This window comes from Henckelia pumila, chromosome 3 (assembly GCF_033568475.1).
Source record: "Henckelia pumila isolate YLH828 chromosome 3, ASM3356847v2, whole genome shotgun sequence".
Lineage (NCBI taxonomy): Eukaryota > Viridiplantae > Streptophyta > Magnoliopsida > Lamiales > Gesneriaceae > Henckelia > Henckelia pumila.
The window spans coordinates 191508448-191526260 of NC_133122.1; the positions used below are offsets into that span (position 1 = coordinate 191508448).

General features: G+C 34.5%; 2 protein-coding genes across 2 annotated transcripts; both read left to right on the forward strand.

Moving 5' to 3' along the window:
• The first annotated feature begins 4160 nt into the window (after positions 1 to 4160).
• On the forward strand, positions 4161 to 6560 carry LOC140887476 (cytochrome P450 71AU50-like). The gene is made up of 2 exons (XM_073294728.1): positions 4161 to 5075; positions 5796 to 6560. Exons 1-2 carry the CDS (start codon positions 4209 to 4211, stop codon positions 6408 to 6410), a joined length of 1482 nt encoding a protein of 493 aa, XP_073150829.1. The 5' UTR covers positions 4161 to 4208; the 3' UTR covers positions 6411 to 6560.
• A 4163-nt stretch (positions 6561 to 10723) lies between these two features.
• Positions 10724 to 13383, forward strand: LOC140890467 (cytochrome P450 71AU50-like). The gene is made up of 2 exons (XM_073298263.1): positions 10724 to 11607; positions 12575 to 13383. The coding sequence occupies exons 1-2, from the start codon at positions 10735 to 10737 to the stop codon at positions 13187 to 13189; spliced, it is 1488 nt and encodes a 495-aa protein (XP_073154364.1). The 5' UTR covers positions 10724 to 10734; the 3' UTR covers positions 13190 to 13383.
• The last annotated feature ends 4430 nt before the right edge of the window (positions 13384 to 17813 follow it).

The window sequence follows — 17813 nt, forward strand, 5'->3', positions numbered from 1 at the left end:
AAAACCGAACAATAAGCATGACAACACAATAGCCATGGCCAACTCCACTGGTCATGCGACGAGCAAAAATTTGAATCAATCCGTTGAAAGGGAATTGCTGCGGAAAATAACATGGGGAGCAGTTGCAGTTGCGACAGAAGAAAATACTGAAACGACCCTAACTCTATAATTAATAAATAAATATGCGGAATTTTTTTTTTTTATATACTTACTAAATAAAATATGCACATATATGCCCATACATACATGCACAGAATAAAAAGATTTAAAATAAATAAATAAATAACTTAAATAAATGACTAAAATAAATAACTTAAATAAACATTGCATTCTTTAAATAAAATAAATATCTGAGTCTAATATTGGATTAAAATACTGCATAAATAAAATGATTCGAGTTTGCATGCACTTGAAATATTTAAATAAAATATTCTTAACCACAACCACTAAAAAATAATTACAATGTGTAACATGCTGACATATTAAAAAAAAACAAGCAACGTGACTCAGACATCTATCACGGTCACGGGGATCACTGCCAGTCTGCTCATACATCCTCGCCTCCGGTGGGTACTACATCCTCCTCTACGTACTCACCTGCACCATACCAGTGTAGTGAGCCTAGAGGCCCAACATGCTAATATAACAAGGGTTTAAAATAATTTAAATCAATTTACTACTAATACATAACATATACATGAATGAGCATGCTAAAAAAAAAATATCATAACATATCATAACTTAAATTAACTTAAATATCATAATACATAAATATTGTCGAGAAAATTATTTTCTAACATCGTATGGTTGTATCAGTAGTGTAACCTTAAATCATACATCAAATACTGATCAGCGTGGAAACCAACGTACGTGGCGGTGACGAATCACCTCTTAAATTGGCAGTAAACTGCCCTTCAATAGTTCACATATGGGGACGAATCCCCCTCAAATCTCAAATTGTCACACTACTTCAACTTCCAACATAAAATATTTTCTTATTGCTCAACCTTAAACATTTAATCATACATAAAATTATTTCATGAATGCATGTACTTAAATAAAATGTGTGTCCTTCATATATATTTAATTTAATTTCATACTAACATATACATATTAAAATAACTTCAATGCATAAAAATAATTAAATATATAATCAGGACACATGCAATTTCTCATGGATTGTACTGGACTGCTGGCCCTAAACACTCAAGCCCATTTACTTAAAACTGGCCCATTAACACTGAGACTGGCCCATTAACATACTTAAGCCCAATAAAATTGTTCTAAGCCCAAATAAAATTAATTAAAGTCCAATAACACAATTCTGGCCCAATGGGCCCAAAAGCCCAAAGACCGGCCCAATAACTTTCACGGGCCCTAAAGCCCATGAAAATTATTGGACTCACTTAATTAAATCAATTTAAGCCCAAATAATTGAAATCAACCCAAAATAATTAAATGGAGCCCAATAAAATTTTAAGATTTAATTAGGCCCATTAAACCTTTAATTAAACTTAAAACTTAAAAACAAAAATACCCGAGCCCAACTAACTCAACCCGGACCCGGACCCAACTAACTTGACCCAAGACTTGACTGACCCGACCCGGACCTAACCACCCGACCCGGACCCTTCAAACCCTAAAACCCGAACTGCCCTACCCTCAACTCCTCTCGGCCGCGAGCAGCAGCCCTTCTAGGGCTGCTGTCGCCCTGCTCCGGCCGCCCCTGGCCGGAGCCCCGCAGCCCAGATGTAGCCCACGTCTGGGCGGTTCGAACCTGGCCCCTGAACCTAACCCATGCAGCCCAGCCCCTAGCCGAACCAAGCCCCTCCCGAGAACCCTAATCTGCGCACCATGGAGGGCAGTCCAACCTTTGTGGCTTTACTGGGCTCGTTTGGCTCGAACCACTTGAGCCATTCGAGTCCAGGCCACACCCACACACTCTCTGGATGCTCGACCAGCAGCCATATGCAACCACGGAAGACAAACGTGAGTATGATAATTCAAAACACAAGGGCCATGCATCTTCAACAATAAAATTCGAACCCTTTCTGAAAAAAACAACAAAATTCGATGCATACACAATCCACACAACATAATATCTGACAGGTACGAAAAAATGGAAGAAGATCATGCCTTTCACCGAAAACGAAGAGAAAAATTGAGTGTGGGACGATTCCGGGACGACGGGACGACGACAACCGACTTGGACCTTCAAAAACCGAGCTATGGAGTAGTTGGAGGCTGCTGGAAACGATGGAGAGTGATGGAGGAGAGTGGGGTGTCGGCTGGGGCTTAGGGTCGATGGGTTTGGGGTAGATTAGGTTAAGTTTTTAATAAAATAGGTTTTTAGAAAATTAAATATATTAATAAGGATTTTAATATATAAAATATATAACTTAAAAAAATCTAATTAAGAAAAGAAATCTGATAACAAAATTTAAAAAAATATAAAAATCCCAAAATATTAATTTAGGAAAATTTTAAAGATAATAAAAAGTCATTATTTTGGCTTATTTTGAATAAAAACGGACTCCTAAAATTATATAAAATTAAATACTAAAATTTTTGAGGAAATAAAACTCAAAATAATATTTTTGGGCTTTAAAAAGACTCATAAAATAATTTGAATAGAAAGTTGTCATCTCGTCCGTCCACGGTCCCTTCTACGCGATCAAAAACAATTAAATACTATAAATCATAAAAATCACTAATTATGGGTTAAATGCTTAAAAATAAATTAAATCATGCACAAATAATTCACATAATTATTTAACTCATAAATCTAAAATTTAAATAATTAAATATCCTAATTATGCATGCGGATTTACGTATTTAAAATATCGGGTGTTACAAATACGAGCCATGATGATAATTAGTGAGAGCAAGATTAAGGAGAAACTTATAAAAAAAGCATAGAAGAAGCATTCAAAACCCTTCATTAAAGTAGGCATGCAGAAGGCCGAGAGTCTAACCTAAGTTAGAAGAGTGATAGAGAAACATCTTTAAATTCAATAGAGACAATAACCTAAGTTAGAAGAATGATAAAGAAACATCTTTAAATTCAATAGAGACACTAACCCACTTTGTAAGAGAGACGGAGAAACATAGTGTATTCAGTAGGGACAAGTGAGTTTTTTCACAATTCAAAGCTGCATATTTATATATAAGATAGATATATATATATATAAGTATAATATAATAGAATAAAATAGATAATAGATAATAGATATATATCAAAATTGCAATTCTCACTACAAAATGACGCATATATGTGCTTTCCTGCTTATAATATCAGCAAATCACAATTGACGATAAAAAAAAAAAAAAAAATTAAAAGACTAGGATGGACCAAACTAGAAATTTCCCTGATGTATTATTGGGCAGGAAAATATCCTTTGTTCAAAGTAGGCTCGATCTTTCTTTCATTAATTCCAAGTGTGTTGGCCGGTACATGCAAAGCTCAAGTTTGGGACGACAATGGCCTAAAAACTGTTTTACGTAAAGCACGAAATTCAATATCTTTGTATCATTTTAAGTTTGACTCAATTATTTTATAAAAATTAGGATTTAAAAAATAACTATTTGATCCATAATTAATTCACCATCTCATCTCTCATGAGTCCAGCCGTACTAACAGATCATATATATGATATTTCATCGGGTGTATTACGAACATCTGGGAAACAACAACACTTGGATCAATGAACTCTACATGATTTTACGTAAAGACTTCTATTGATCCAAAGATTATGTTGTGCACAAGCATATATAGTATCTGCCTCTCTCACATGCCAAATCTTTTTAATAATTGGTAAATACAGTTGTCTGCGTGATGTCATTCATACGGTACGTGGAGTTTTACTTTTACTCGAGGTGCTTCGTCGTATTTTTTGGACTCCATACATATTATATTATATTTATATGTTAAACAAAAGTATCTTTTTCATCTTTTATTATGCTCAACATCGAATTCAAAAAAAAATTCATAAAAATATCTAAGCAAGAACATCTTATTGGATTCTAGATATGCTCAACTTTGAATTCCAAAAAAAATAAAAATGTCAAATTACAAAAATATATATCATATAATTAAATATATAAATATATTATGTTGTCTACTCATCATCGTGTGTGTATATATATATATATTAATATATATATGCATCAATAATTGAACAAGAATAAGCTCACATCGTGTGTGTACAATGGATTGGATCTGGACAGCGGTGGCCGTGATTGGGTTACTCTATCTTCTTCAACGACTCATAAGGATTGGGAAGAAGAAAAAACTACCACCAGGCCCGATCGGGCTTCCAATTCTCGGCCATTTCCATCTACTAGGCAAGAATCCCCACCAAGATTTACATCTCCTAGCCCGTAAACATGGCCCCATCATGTATCTGCGGTTGGGGTTCGTGCCCACCATCGTCGTCTCATCACCCGCCGGAGCCGAGCTCATCCTCAGGACGCACGATCTCGTATTCGCAAGCAGGCCTCACCACGAAGCGTCGCAATATATCGGCTACGGACAGACGAATCTGACGTTCGGGAAGTACGGGCCTTACTGGCGGAACATGCGTAAGCTGTGCACTTTGGAGCTGCTGAGTAGCCGTAGGATCAATCAGTTCCGGGCCATGAGGAAAGCTGAGATCGGGCTTCTCGTGAGTTCAGTCAAACAGGCAGCTGAATCGGGCCAAACTGTGGATGTCAGCGTGAGGGTGTCGGGCCTCTCTGCGGATATGATATGCTTGATGGTATTTGGAAGAAAGTATGGTGAAAAGGAGTTGGATGAAAAGGGTTTCAGAGCTGTGGTTGCGGAGGCTTTGCAGGTGGGTGCGAAATTCAACCTGGGGGATTATTTTCCCTACCTTGGGGCGATTGATTTGCAGGGATTGACTCGGCAGATGAAAGATTTGAGCAAGAGTTTTGATGGGTTTTTGGAGAAGATCATCGATGAACATGTGGAGAATAACAAGGAAAACAAGGAGGATTTTGATTTTGTGGATACGATGGTGGGTATCATGGAGTCTGACATTAAGATCGATCGCCGGCATGTCAAAGCGGTGCTCTTGGTAAATGTTTCATTATTTGTTCCATCTATTAAAAAAAAGTTCTCCAATAATTTCATTTTTTTTTTATAGTTTGCAAATATTTCTTAATTATATCTAGATAATAGACATATTAGAAATATATAAAATATTATGCATAACATGCTCACCTCTCACACAATTTCATCAACATCAAAATTATCTTCAAGTAGCTTAAAATTTTTGGTAGATACTTAATCTTTTCTTCTTTTTCTTCTTTTTAATTTTTATGTATCATTATTTATTTATTTATTTATGGCATATTTGATATCATGTCTTGTAAGGTCTAAATTTGGTCCCCCAGCTCGTGGAATTTTGTCTCGTATCAAAGTGATTTGACATATGGTTTGCCACGTTTATATTCCTACACCTAATCGTCAGTCGTCCCATATTAGATTTTTTTTTTGACAACATATCAGATGTAATTACTCTATCCCATATAAAATCTGAACACCCACACTATCTCATACTTGTTGACCGTCTGAGATTGTTGTTTAATGCATTTTTTTTTTTCGACATTTGAAACTGTTTAAAAAATCATTCCTGAAATATTTTGTGGCCAAATTTTGTAAATTATCCCAACCTTTTCAATAGCTCTGCATAGTTTAATTATTGGGTTGTTTTTTCGTGAGACTAGTTGAGTCGATCCATATACATATATTTGGCCAAGGTTTTAATGAGTCCTCCTCACCCCCTGTATTTTAGGACATGTTTATAGCAGGAATGGACACTTCCGCAACCGCCGTAGAATGGGCATTATCTGAACTCGTAAGACATCCACGAGTTATGAAGAAACTACAAGAAGAACTTGAATCAATCGTTGGACTTGACGAAATGATTGATGAGTCCCACATAGACGACTTCCCATACTTGGATATGGTCATCAAGGAGACCCTAAGGCTCCACCCGGTCGCCCCTTTGCTACTCCCTCACGAATCCATGGAGGATTGTGTGATCGATGGGTTCGACGTACCTAAAGGATCCCGAATCATCGTCAACACATGGTCCATCGGGAGGGATCCAGATGTATGGTCCGACCCCGAAAAATTTTCACCGGAGAGATTCGCGGAAAATGACGTCGACATCCGGGGACGCGATTTCCGGCTTCTCCCTTTCGGCTCCGGCCGGAGGAGTTGCCCCGGGTTGCAGTTGGGGCTCACGTCTGTTCGATTGATGCTAGCTCAATTGGTGCATTGCTTCGATTGGAAGCTTCCGAATGGTATGTCTCCAAGTGATCTGGACATGAGCGAGCATTTTGGTTTGGTTACCTCAAGAGAGAAACACCTTTGTGCCATTCCTATTTATAGGCTACATATGTAGCTAAATATCATGCAATATATTTATATATATATGTATATATAATGCTGCATGCAATAAAATTGATCACAAATATAGATCATATTGTTTAGTACTCCTATATCTTTCAACTTTTGATAATTTTAGTCATTTTGAATGCAAGTGATGATATGACACTCGCTTAGCACCATGCATGTCGGAGACACGTAACCATTGCATCAATTTGGGCCACATCCTATATCAATTTGTGTCAATCTTTTACTTACTTTTGAGCTTTAATAAACTCAGTAGTCTGTTTTCACACTATTTTAGTAGACTACTGTTTTGTTATTGAGTACGAGATTCGTATGCATTGATGCTAGTACCAGTATCAGGTCATTATCAAAAGAAATTTTGGGAGTGTTTATTCGCTTCCTCTCTAAACATTATTAATTAATCGATCCTCACACCATATTTTTTTAGTGTACCTCACAAGTAATATGTAAGGAGAAATAATATCCATTTTTACATGTATTTTTGGACATTAACTAAGAGTAAATTAATGAAATGATTCTTAAATGGGAATGCAATGTATTAATAATATTAAATTCAAAATTTTTGCTTTCATAAATGGAATTAGGTGTCATATATAAAATAAAAAAAACCTTCAATGAAACAAATTTTGGGATGAATAATTTATTAATCTTATTAGCCTATTTTAATTTTCAAAAATATATTTATATTGTGGCATTATTAATTGTTTCTAAATTTTAATGTAGTGAAACATATGTTTTTATTTCACTAAAATTAAATGGTGAAATTAAATAAATAATTTATTTCACCATAAATCTGTAGCAATGAAGCCGTTTGAATTAATTACTTCGTCACAATACATAACCGGTGATGTTAAATAGAACATTTACTTCATCAGTCAATATTGTAAATGTTGCAGTATGCATATGTCTTCTATTATTTCGGCAGTTTCAATAATCGACGAAGCAAACGAATGTCTTTTACTTCTTTAATTAGTGAAATTTTCGTAGTACAAAACATTCTTTTGCTTTGTCGATTAGTGAAATTTCCGAAGTAAAAGACTTTCTTCTACTTCATCAATTATTGCCATTGCCAAATATTAGCATATCTTTTACTTCCGCAATTTGATTAATTGACGAAAGACCATTAATTAATGAAATTGTGCCGAAGTAAAATATATGTTTTTACTTCGGCAGCATAATCCTGAATCGGTTTTGGTTCCATGAACCGATCAAAAACTTCGATAATTTCAGGGCTACAACTTTGGTTATTACGCGAAGTAAAATAGTATCTTATTACTTCATGTGACTTCGGTAATTATATATTTACGACTTCAGTTAAATACCAAAGTAAATCAAAAAAGTTCTACTAGTCATGATCATGAGTTTTAAGGGTCAGATTTATGAGACATATCTTATTTGGCCTGATCGATGAAAAATTATTACATTTTATTGTAAATATACGCGGATTAACCTTATAACATGTGATCAACTCTATATAAAAAATATCGAGTTATTAAGCTTATTATACATAATAATAAATAATTAAAGAACGGGGGATAGTGAATCAACATTTCGTGGTTCAATATTTATTTCCTCATATCAATCCATCATTAATGAAAGGTGGGGACATGCAGTTAATTTGCAAGTCCTCAGTCAACTTTGTTTGTTTAAATTATATAAAAAGCTAGCTAGTAGAGGTAAACTCATGGCAGACGGGCGGGTCGGGTTTGCCTACCAAAAATCCATTGTTTGATGGGTTGAGGTTGGATCGACCCACTATTTGGCGGGCGGGATGTGATCCTTAGCTCAACTCAAGGTAGGATGAGGGCTAAGCGGAACGGCCCGCTTGTTGTCTCATTACAAATAAAATAAAATAAATAAAAATAAAAATCATTATAATTAATTATAAATAAATATTAATAGAAACATATAAATGAAATTTCTAACTATTGATTTCACTCGTGTGAATTTTACAAAAAAAAAGTAATTAATACAATAAAAAAATTCGCAACTTAATTTCATTAAAAATATACAGGAATATATCACCATAGAAGTAAAAAAAATCCAGACCCGCGGGCCAACTTTGACCCTTCACTGCCCGCACGGGTTAGCCCGCCTTTAATTGGGTTGAAATTCAACTCATTTAAATTATGTGGCGAGATGGACCCGATAAATCTAACATAAATTAACGGCTCTCATAGCTAGCAATAATAATTGATTGCATCCTAACTCCAAAAATGTCTCCAAGATCTTCTATACGCTGTAACACTCTCCATGTGCATTTAGAGTATGGTAGAGTGCCAACCTTCCTCTATAATAGAGGCCCGAAGAGGGTTGTAAATGCCCTTGGTAGCTAGCTAGCTAGCAATAATATAGTTGAAATAGATGCAGGCATACATTATAAGGGTAATCGCAACCCTGAACTCAAAAACTCAATTTTATCGTGAGACCTACTATAACACATCATTCATATCTCAAAACAAAATTTTTATAACTTCTCTCTACAATCCTAAACCCAACAACTAACTTTTTTGAGGGTCCCACTAATAAATTCTATACATATTATATAATATTATTACCTAAATTTAAATTTAAATTTAATAATAAAATAAAATTAATTTTAATTAAATAATGCTAAATACGTAAAAAAAATTAATAAAATAAATTTTAATTTTTTTATCTAATTAATTAAAAAAAACAAATTATATTTATATAATATAAAAACAATTGCATGGGGCATGGACCCCATGCTTTTATGATTCCATGCCCCATGCTTTTATGATTAAAGAGGTGGTTCAACAAATAATATATATATTTTATAATATAAAATGAAGGCTGAAGTTAGGGATGACAATGGGTCAAATCTAAACCCGATCCTGCATTAAATCCGCCCCGACAGGGCGGGTCTAAACCCGCCAAAGTGGGTCCAAAAGCGGGTTCGGGACGGGTCTCGAGTTTGGCCAAACCCGCCCCAGACCCGCCCCGCCATAATATTTATATGTATATATATTTAAAATATACATATAATATAAAATATATATGTAATATTAATAATGTATAATTATATTTTTATACTAAATAATAATAATTTATCTATAAATTGAATGTATACTATTATTTGATTAAAATGAATTTATTTTATTGTGATATCTTTAGTATAAACATATATAATTATAATATTTATTTGGTTAATAATTATTAATTAATTACAAGTTAATAAATTTTAACTTGTTATTTTTTGTCTTAAATCTTATAAATATATATTTGAAATTTACTTTAATGATTTTCTTAAAAATTTTAAACTTTTTAATTTAATAAATTTAAAATATTTAATTTTTGACAAGTCCAACGGATCTAACCCGGATTGAACCTGCCGGATTCGTGGGGCGGAGCGGGGCGAGTCCAAAGGGAGGCGAGGCGGGTTTCGGGTTTAGCCAAACTCGCCCCAGACCCGCCCCATTGTCATCCCTTCAAATTGGGACGCCAACTAATTCAGCATCATACATTGAACCTGCAGGCTTCAACGTAGCAGCCTGCAGGTGCAACTTCTTTCCCAACCAGCTACCCTAATTATAAAGAAGGCCACGTGAGCATCAAGTTGTCACATTAATAAAATGACCAAAATTATTGAAAAAGACAAAATTAAAAGATGGTAAATATTAATACTGAAATTCGATCAGACCACCAAAATAACAAAAAATAATAATGATAAGAGAAACAAATATACATATATCAAAATAGCAATTTTAACTACAAAGAGTGTTGATATTACGTAATTTACAATTCAACAAGCTAGATTCCTCGTTTGCATGAATTTTTTTAACATTGCTAACAATCAATGGACTCTACGTAATACAGCTGCCTGCGTGACATCATTCATATATACAATATCTGGAGTTTTACTCGAGGTGCATCATAATTCATATCGTATATATCCTTTGGATCCCATAATCCCATTGATCAGAGGGGACTCCACACACACACACATGCATGTATATATTTGGGTGTATATAATATAATATCATATAATATATAGTATGCAACAATATATTATAATATATAATAATTGAACTAGAACCAAGGGCGGACCAAGTGTAAAGCTATCCGGGCTGAATTTTCAAATTTTATATATATGAATTTTGAAAAATTTTGGATTAATTTGATAGTAGTCCGGGTTTGTTCGATTCAAAATATTAAACAATTCTAGAGTTTAAAATTTTAGCCCGGATAATTTAAACATTCTGGGTCCGCCATCGACTAGAACCAACAACCTCACATTAATATATATCTTGGTTATATCGAAGCAGTTGAGGAGTGGAGCAACGTTACGTACAATGGATTGGATGATCTGGACAGCGGTGGCCGTGGTTGTGTTTCTCTATCTTCTTCAACAACTGATTATAAGCATAGGGAAGAAGAAAAAACTACCACCGGGCCCAATCGGGCTTCCAATTCTCGGCCATTTCCATCTACTAGGCAAGAATCCCCACCAAGATTTACATCTCCTAGCCCGTAAACATGGCCCCATCATGTATCTGCGGCTCGGGTTCGTTCCCACCATCGTCGTCTCATCCCCCGCTGGAGCAGAGCTCATCCTTAAAACACACGATCTTGTATTCGCAAGCAGGCCTCACCACGAAGCGTCGCAATATATCGGCTACGGACAGAAGAATTTATCGTTCGGGCGGTATGGCCCGTACTGGAGGAACATGCGTAAGCTGTGCACGTTGGAGCTGCTGAGTAACCAGAAGATCAATCGATTCCGGGCCATGAGAAAAGCGGAGGTCGGGCTTCTCGTGAGTTCACTCAAACATGCAGCTGAATCGGGCCAAACCGTGGATGTCAGCGCGAGGGTTTCGGGCCTTTCTGCGGATATGATCTGCTTGATGGTATTCGGGAGAAAGTATGCGGAGGAGGAGTTGGATGAAAAGGGTTTCAAAGCTGTGGTGGCGGAGGCTTTGGAGGTGGGTGCGAAATTCAATCTGGGGGATTATTTTCCTTACCTTGGGGCCATTGATTTGCAGGGATTGACTCGGCAGATGAAAGATTTGAGCAAGATATTTGATGGGTTCTTAGAGAAGATCATCGATGAACATGTGGAGAAGAAGAAGGAAAACAAGGAAGATTTTGATTTTGTGGATACGATGGTGCGTGAAATGGAGACTCAGCTTCAGTTCGATCGCCGCCATGTCAAAGCGGTGCTCTTGGTAAATATAATGTTTCATTATTTGTTCCATCTATTGAGTTCTCCAAGAATTTCAAGTTTTCATTTTTTTTTTATTGAATCTAGATAATATACAGATATTAGAAATAAAATATGCATAACATGCTCACCTCTCACACAATTTGATAAAAAAAAAAAGATCTCTCTCTGTAATATTCTTGTTACAAATTTAAAAAAAAAATCACAATAAACCTTCTCCTTAATCACCCGAAATATGGACCAAGCTAACCTGTCTTATGAGTATGGATACACGAGACCTTACATATGACGAGAGATTTACCCAATCAAAATTATATTCAAGTAGCTAGTATAAACTCAATTAATCTATCATCGTTCATCCAAACTGCGCGAGGGGTACTCAAATTTTTTTTATGCTTATTTTTTCTTGAATTTTAATTTTTTATGTATAATTATTTTTGGCATATTTGATATCACGTGTAATATCTAAATTTGGTCCCCCAGTTAGATTATTGTGTCGTATCAAAGTGATTTGGCATATAGTTGGTCACGTTTATATATATTCCTTCACTTAATTGTCAGTCGTCCCATAGTAGATATTTTTAGACAACATATTAATTAGATTTAATTAGTCTATCACATATAAATTCTGAACCCCCAAACTCGTATATCACGATCTCATACTTGTTGACCGTCTGGGATTGTTGTTTACTACATTTCTTTTTTCAACATTTGAACTCATTTGTGGCCAAAACTTGTAAATTATCCCAACCTTTTCAATAGCTAGCTGCGTGTGTAAATGTAATATTAGAACGTAAAACAAACAATAAAACAATGTTAATGTACACATTTTTTTATTAAGCTTTTAATATATACCACACACATTCATATTTATATGTGAGATGAGTTGAGTCGATCCATATACATGAGACAAATGTATTTATATATTTTGGCAAGGTTTTAATTAGTGTCCCCCCTGTTCTGAATTTTAGGACTTGCTTATAGCAGGAATGGACACTTCCGCAACCGCCGTAGAATGGGCATTAACCGAACTCGTAAGACATCCACGAGTTATGAAGAAACTACACCAAGAACTTGAATCAATCGTTGGACTTGACGAAATGATTGAAGAGTCCCACATCGACAACTTCCCGTACTTGGAAATGGTTATCAAGGAGACCCTAAGGCTCCACCCCCCCAACCCTTTGCTACTTCCTCACGAATCCATGGAGGATTGTGTGATCGATGGGTTCGACGTACCGAAAAGATCGCGAATCATCGTCAACACATGGTCCATCGGAAGGGATCCAGATGTATGGTCCGACCCCGAAAAATTTTCACCCGAGAGATTTGCTGAAAATGACGTCGACATCCGGGGACGCGATTTCCGGCTCCTCCCTTTCGGGTCCGGCCGGAGGAGTTGCCCCGGGTTGCAGTTGGGGCTCACGACGGTTCGATTGATGGTAGCTCAATTGGTGCATTGCTTCGATTGGAAGCTTCCGAATGGTATGTCGCCAAGGGATGTGGACATGAGCGAACATTTTGGTTTGGTTACCTCTAGAGAGAAGCACCTTTGTGCCATTCCTGTTTACAGGTTACATATGTAGCTAAGCTGAAACATATATCATGCAGTTTTTATAATCCTTGCATGCAATAAAATTGATCACCAAGCTAGAAATTGCGTGGTTTTAATTATTTGGGAAATTTCTGGGGTGGAAGTCTCGAGAAATGTTATGTATATATAGGAAAAATAAGATGTATGCTTGGTTATGCATTACAAAAATATGATTTATTATAGATGCATATGTAACATGCATGCATCAATATGTCAGATGATTAATGAAAAATATTATTTTTAATTAATATGAATGATGAAAGAGTACAATATAAATAGTTAAATATTTGGTTTATAATTATATTTTTTAATATATTAAATGTATATTATATAAACCATTTTTTCGTTGTTTTAGCTTAGCTAGCTAATAAATTTTTAATTGCATGTTTACTAAACGTGATTAAAGTAACAGGAACCTCACAATCCACCTATCCCAAAAATACATGTGCTTGTAGTAAAATGAAAGACAATTGAATTCACTCCGATAGTCCGATTCTTTCTTTAACAAGGGAACCGATACCCAATTAACACATTTTCCATTTTTCACATTCATGAACTAACCGATATATACCTAACATTTTTTTTGTGTAAAGGCTATATTCCAAATATAGCTCTGTTCTCGTTTCATAGTCACCGATGGATTATTGTCTAATTAATTTTTTTAGCTCATTTAGGATTTGGACATGAGGGAACGCTTTGGTTTTACCGTTTTGGTTACCTCTAGAGATGAGCATCTTCGGGCCATTCCTATTTATCGACTACATAAGTTCATAACTAAATGTTAAATTGTGTGGTATAAAACGATGAAATGTTTTTTTTGGTCCAATAACTTGTCTACTTTTTTATTTTGGTCTATTAACTTTTCAAAGTTTTGTTTTGGTACACACACTTTTAATTTTCAGTGATTTTGATCCAAGTGCTGACGTGGGAGCTAGAAACGCCATCATTTTCTGGTGTCACATCCAGGGGCGGAGCCACCATTGGACTAGGGTGGGCTCCAGCCCCATCCATTTTTTTTAAAAAAAAATTAGTTGTTTAAAATTTAAAATAAAAAATTTCAGCCCCATGCAATAAATAAAAAAAAATAGAACACTCTATTATATTTTTTGGTTGATTTATTGTCGTAGGTTTATGCGAATTTGAGATAAATTCGACAATTTTAATTTTTTTTTTTGAATATTTAGTTGCGATAATATTGATTTATGATACATATGAATTTTCAAGTTTGGATTTTTATCTTAAAAACTATTGTTGCGAAATTTAGGAAAAATAATCAATTGGTTAAAAATTGAAATATTTGAGAATGATTGCTTTTCCAATTATTATTGAGCTTTGGATTGTGATTTTTCTATATAGAATAATTGAAAATTCAATAATTATGATATTTGGAAAATGACCGTTTGTTGTAAATTTTTGGAAAAATTAAAATTTTCTAATTAGGTATTTCAGGAAATGAAAAAAATAAAAATTTAAAAGTTATTTTTAAACCGAAAGAGCATATATCGACATATCAGGGGCAAACTTCAATTACAGTCTAGGGTGAGCAGAAAATATCAATTTCAATCGAAATAACCTATCAAGTTGAATTCATCGGAAAAATCGGTTCAATTTATTCAAAAGTTCGGTTTTAGATCTTTAAAATATTGGTTAGGTCGCTTTGGTTTTGAATTTTAACATAATAATTTTTTTTTACCGAACAAACCTAATATTTATTAAAAAAATTAATATTGTTAAATTTTCTAAATAAATTTTATTGGACAATAGAACTACACTTGAAAATATAGTTTTTAATAAATATTTTAAATTTATATAATTTAATTTTGAACTACAATTTTTGAAGTAGAACTCGATTTTTTTTTAAAAAAAATTCTAAATATCGAGATCGTTTAATTTAATTACTGATCAAAATAATAGATTCTTTTTTGTTTGATTTTTTTGGTTTTCATAGTAAAGTTCGATCGGTTCGTTTTATTGAAAAAATGTTAATTTGATTTTCGAAAGTTCGGTTCGATTTTAAGTGACTTTTTATACATACATATATATATATATATATATATATATATATATATATATATTGTCTAACACGGGCGGAGCCAGCCTCAGGTAATTTTCAATCCTGGCTCCGTCCTTGGTCACATCATCATTTTCCGTGGCCACGTCAGCATTTTTCGGTGTCTCATCAGCAGTTGGACCAAATATCCAAAAACTAAAAGTTAGATTTTCAAAATCAAAATTTGAAAAGTTAATTGACCAAAACAAAAAAATGGACAAGTTAATAGACCAAACAAATATTTCGCGTATAAAGCTTTATGCAATATATAATAAAATTTGTTTCAATAAGCTTGCATTTGGATCGAATTGATTTGATCTGGATCGAGTGCGAGATTTGCTTTGAAAAACGATTCGAGTGATGTATTTCAAATGACACTATTCATATCGGATATATTTGAAATACACCATGATTAATATTCAAGTTGCATATATAACTTGATGTATATGAAGTAAATTTGGAATTCCCTTCAATTTTTTCGATTTAAACAAGTCAAGAAATTTCAAATCAATGAATATTAGATGCATGATCCAAACACAACTTTACATAATTTGTTTTGGTTTTATTTCGGAAGTTGCAGGGAAGAGGATTCGATCGGTAATTATTAGGGGAAATGTTTTTTTTTTTTTTTTTCCAATAAGTTGTTCATTTTTTGTTTTAGACCATTAAATTTTCAAAGTTTGGGTTTGGTATACCGTACACTAACTTTTAATTTTCAGTAATTTTGGTCAATTGTTGACGTAGCAACTAGACACGTCACCATTTTTCGATGTCACGTCATCATTTTTCGATGTCATATCAACAGTTGGACCAAAATACCCGTTACTAAAAAGTTAGTGTACAAAAACCAAAATTAAAAAGTTAATTATGGACCAAAACCACAAAATAGACAAGTTAATGAACCAAAAAAAATATTTTTCCTAATTATTATTATTGTAATTATGTAAGAAAATATTAGTCAAATTATGTTAAATGTTTAAATCGTATATATATGTTGCGTAATAAAACAATAAAATATTTTTTGATTGTATCAATTATTAATCCTACTAATAGTAATTTATTCAAAATCTAATGTATTTGAATTTATTGATTGTACTGTACCATCTTGGCTTCGTGCCGTTGTATCCAGTGACTCAAATATTTGAATTTATTGATTTGCCAAAAAAAATAAAAATTAAAATCGCATAACTGTAAACTAAATGAGTTGGGTCTGGTCATATCCATATTCCATTATTATGGAGTTTAATGTTTCAGAAATTGCTGTTGCTTTTCGAATCTGAAATCTGAAACAGACGTGGACATTCGAGGACGCGACTTTCGGGTCCGGCCGGTCGGAGAAGTTGCCCGGGAATGCAGTTGGGGATCACGGCAGTTCGATTGATGTTGGCTCAGTTGGTGCATTGTTTCGATTGGAAGTGATTTGGACATGAGTGAATGTTGGAAATTGTATTATTGAATGAATTACAATTGAAATGGGCTTGAAAGGGTTTGAATTGATTAACCCAAATTGTTTGTAAAAGTCTTGTCCAAAGTATTACAAAATTCAAAATTTTGGTGAAATAAATTATAGGGAAATGGGAAAGTGGTAGTCCCACATTGGAACAACTCCAATTTGTTGTTCATCTTAATTAGTCCAACATTGGACTATGGGATTGGGCCCTTAGGGCACCGGATGTTTTGTAAAGGGGCAAGACGCTAGTCGATGCAACTCACGCGCGCGCGGCCGGCCGGCCGGCTCGGCGTGGTGTGGTGTGGTCTTCTGATCCGATTATTCTTTTTGCACATGCAAGACAGTGAGTTCAAAGTGACGTGCGCCCCGCCCGAGCGCACCTTCTGCAGAATGAACAGTCACGACTGTTTCTGGCATTTTTCTGTCATGGGTTGCATCCTTACGCCTTCAAACGTGTTTTTTTGTGTATAAGACTATATATATGGTGGTTATAACACAGAAAACATATATAGAAACATCTGATAACATACATTTCAGATTTCTGATTTCTCAAAATCTCTCCCTCACTTTCTCAAAGAAAAGTTAAAGCATATTTTCGTTCGTTGAAGTTCGTGATTTTTGCTGTGCTGCTATATCACGATCGAAAGTCGTTGTATCTTAGAGACGATTGCCGCTAACGTTTAGCACTTGGAACGGGCAATTTCGTCTTGCGGATAGAGAGTTTCTCTCGCCTCGATTGTGTTCATTATTGTCGCTGTTATTGTTGCTGCTGTTTAAACAAGGTTTTCAGAATTCGGAATACACCCTTCTAACAGTGAACACTTTGGTTTGGTTTGGTTACATCTAGAAAAGATCATATTTTGGCAGTTCCTCTTTATAGGTTACATCACTAAATAATAAATTGTGTGGTATAATGCCTACTTGCATGGGATAATATTCTTTACATTTTTGGATCTGTACTCTGTAGTCTGTTTTATTTTAGATTTACATTTTTGGTACCATAACTTGTGGTTTTCCAATTTTAATCTGGTTATAACTTATAAACCAATTTGCAGTCTTCATAGTCTTCGTTCAGTAACTTCATTTTCTTTTTCCCCCCAATTTCGGTCCTTTTTT

Coding starts and splice junctions, on each gene's coding strand:
- LOC140887476 (XM_073294728.1), top strand. CDS start 4,209: ATGGATTGGATCTGGACAGCGGTGGCCGTGATTGGGTTACTCTATCTT. Junction 5,076..5,795: donor ATGTCAAAGCGGTGCTCTTG/GTAAATGTTTCA, acceptor CCTGTATTTTAG/GACATGTTTATAGCAGGAAT.
- LOC140890467 (XM_073298263.1), top strand. CDS start 10,735: ATGGATTGGATGATCTGGACAGCGGTGGCCGTGGTTGTGTTTCTCTAT. Junction 11,608..12,574: donor ATGTCAAAGCGGTGCTCTTG/GTAAATATAATG, acceptor TCTGAATTTTAG/GACTTGCTTATAGCAGGAAT.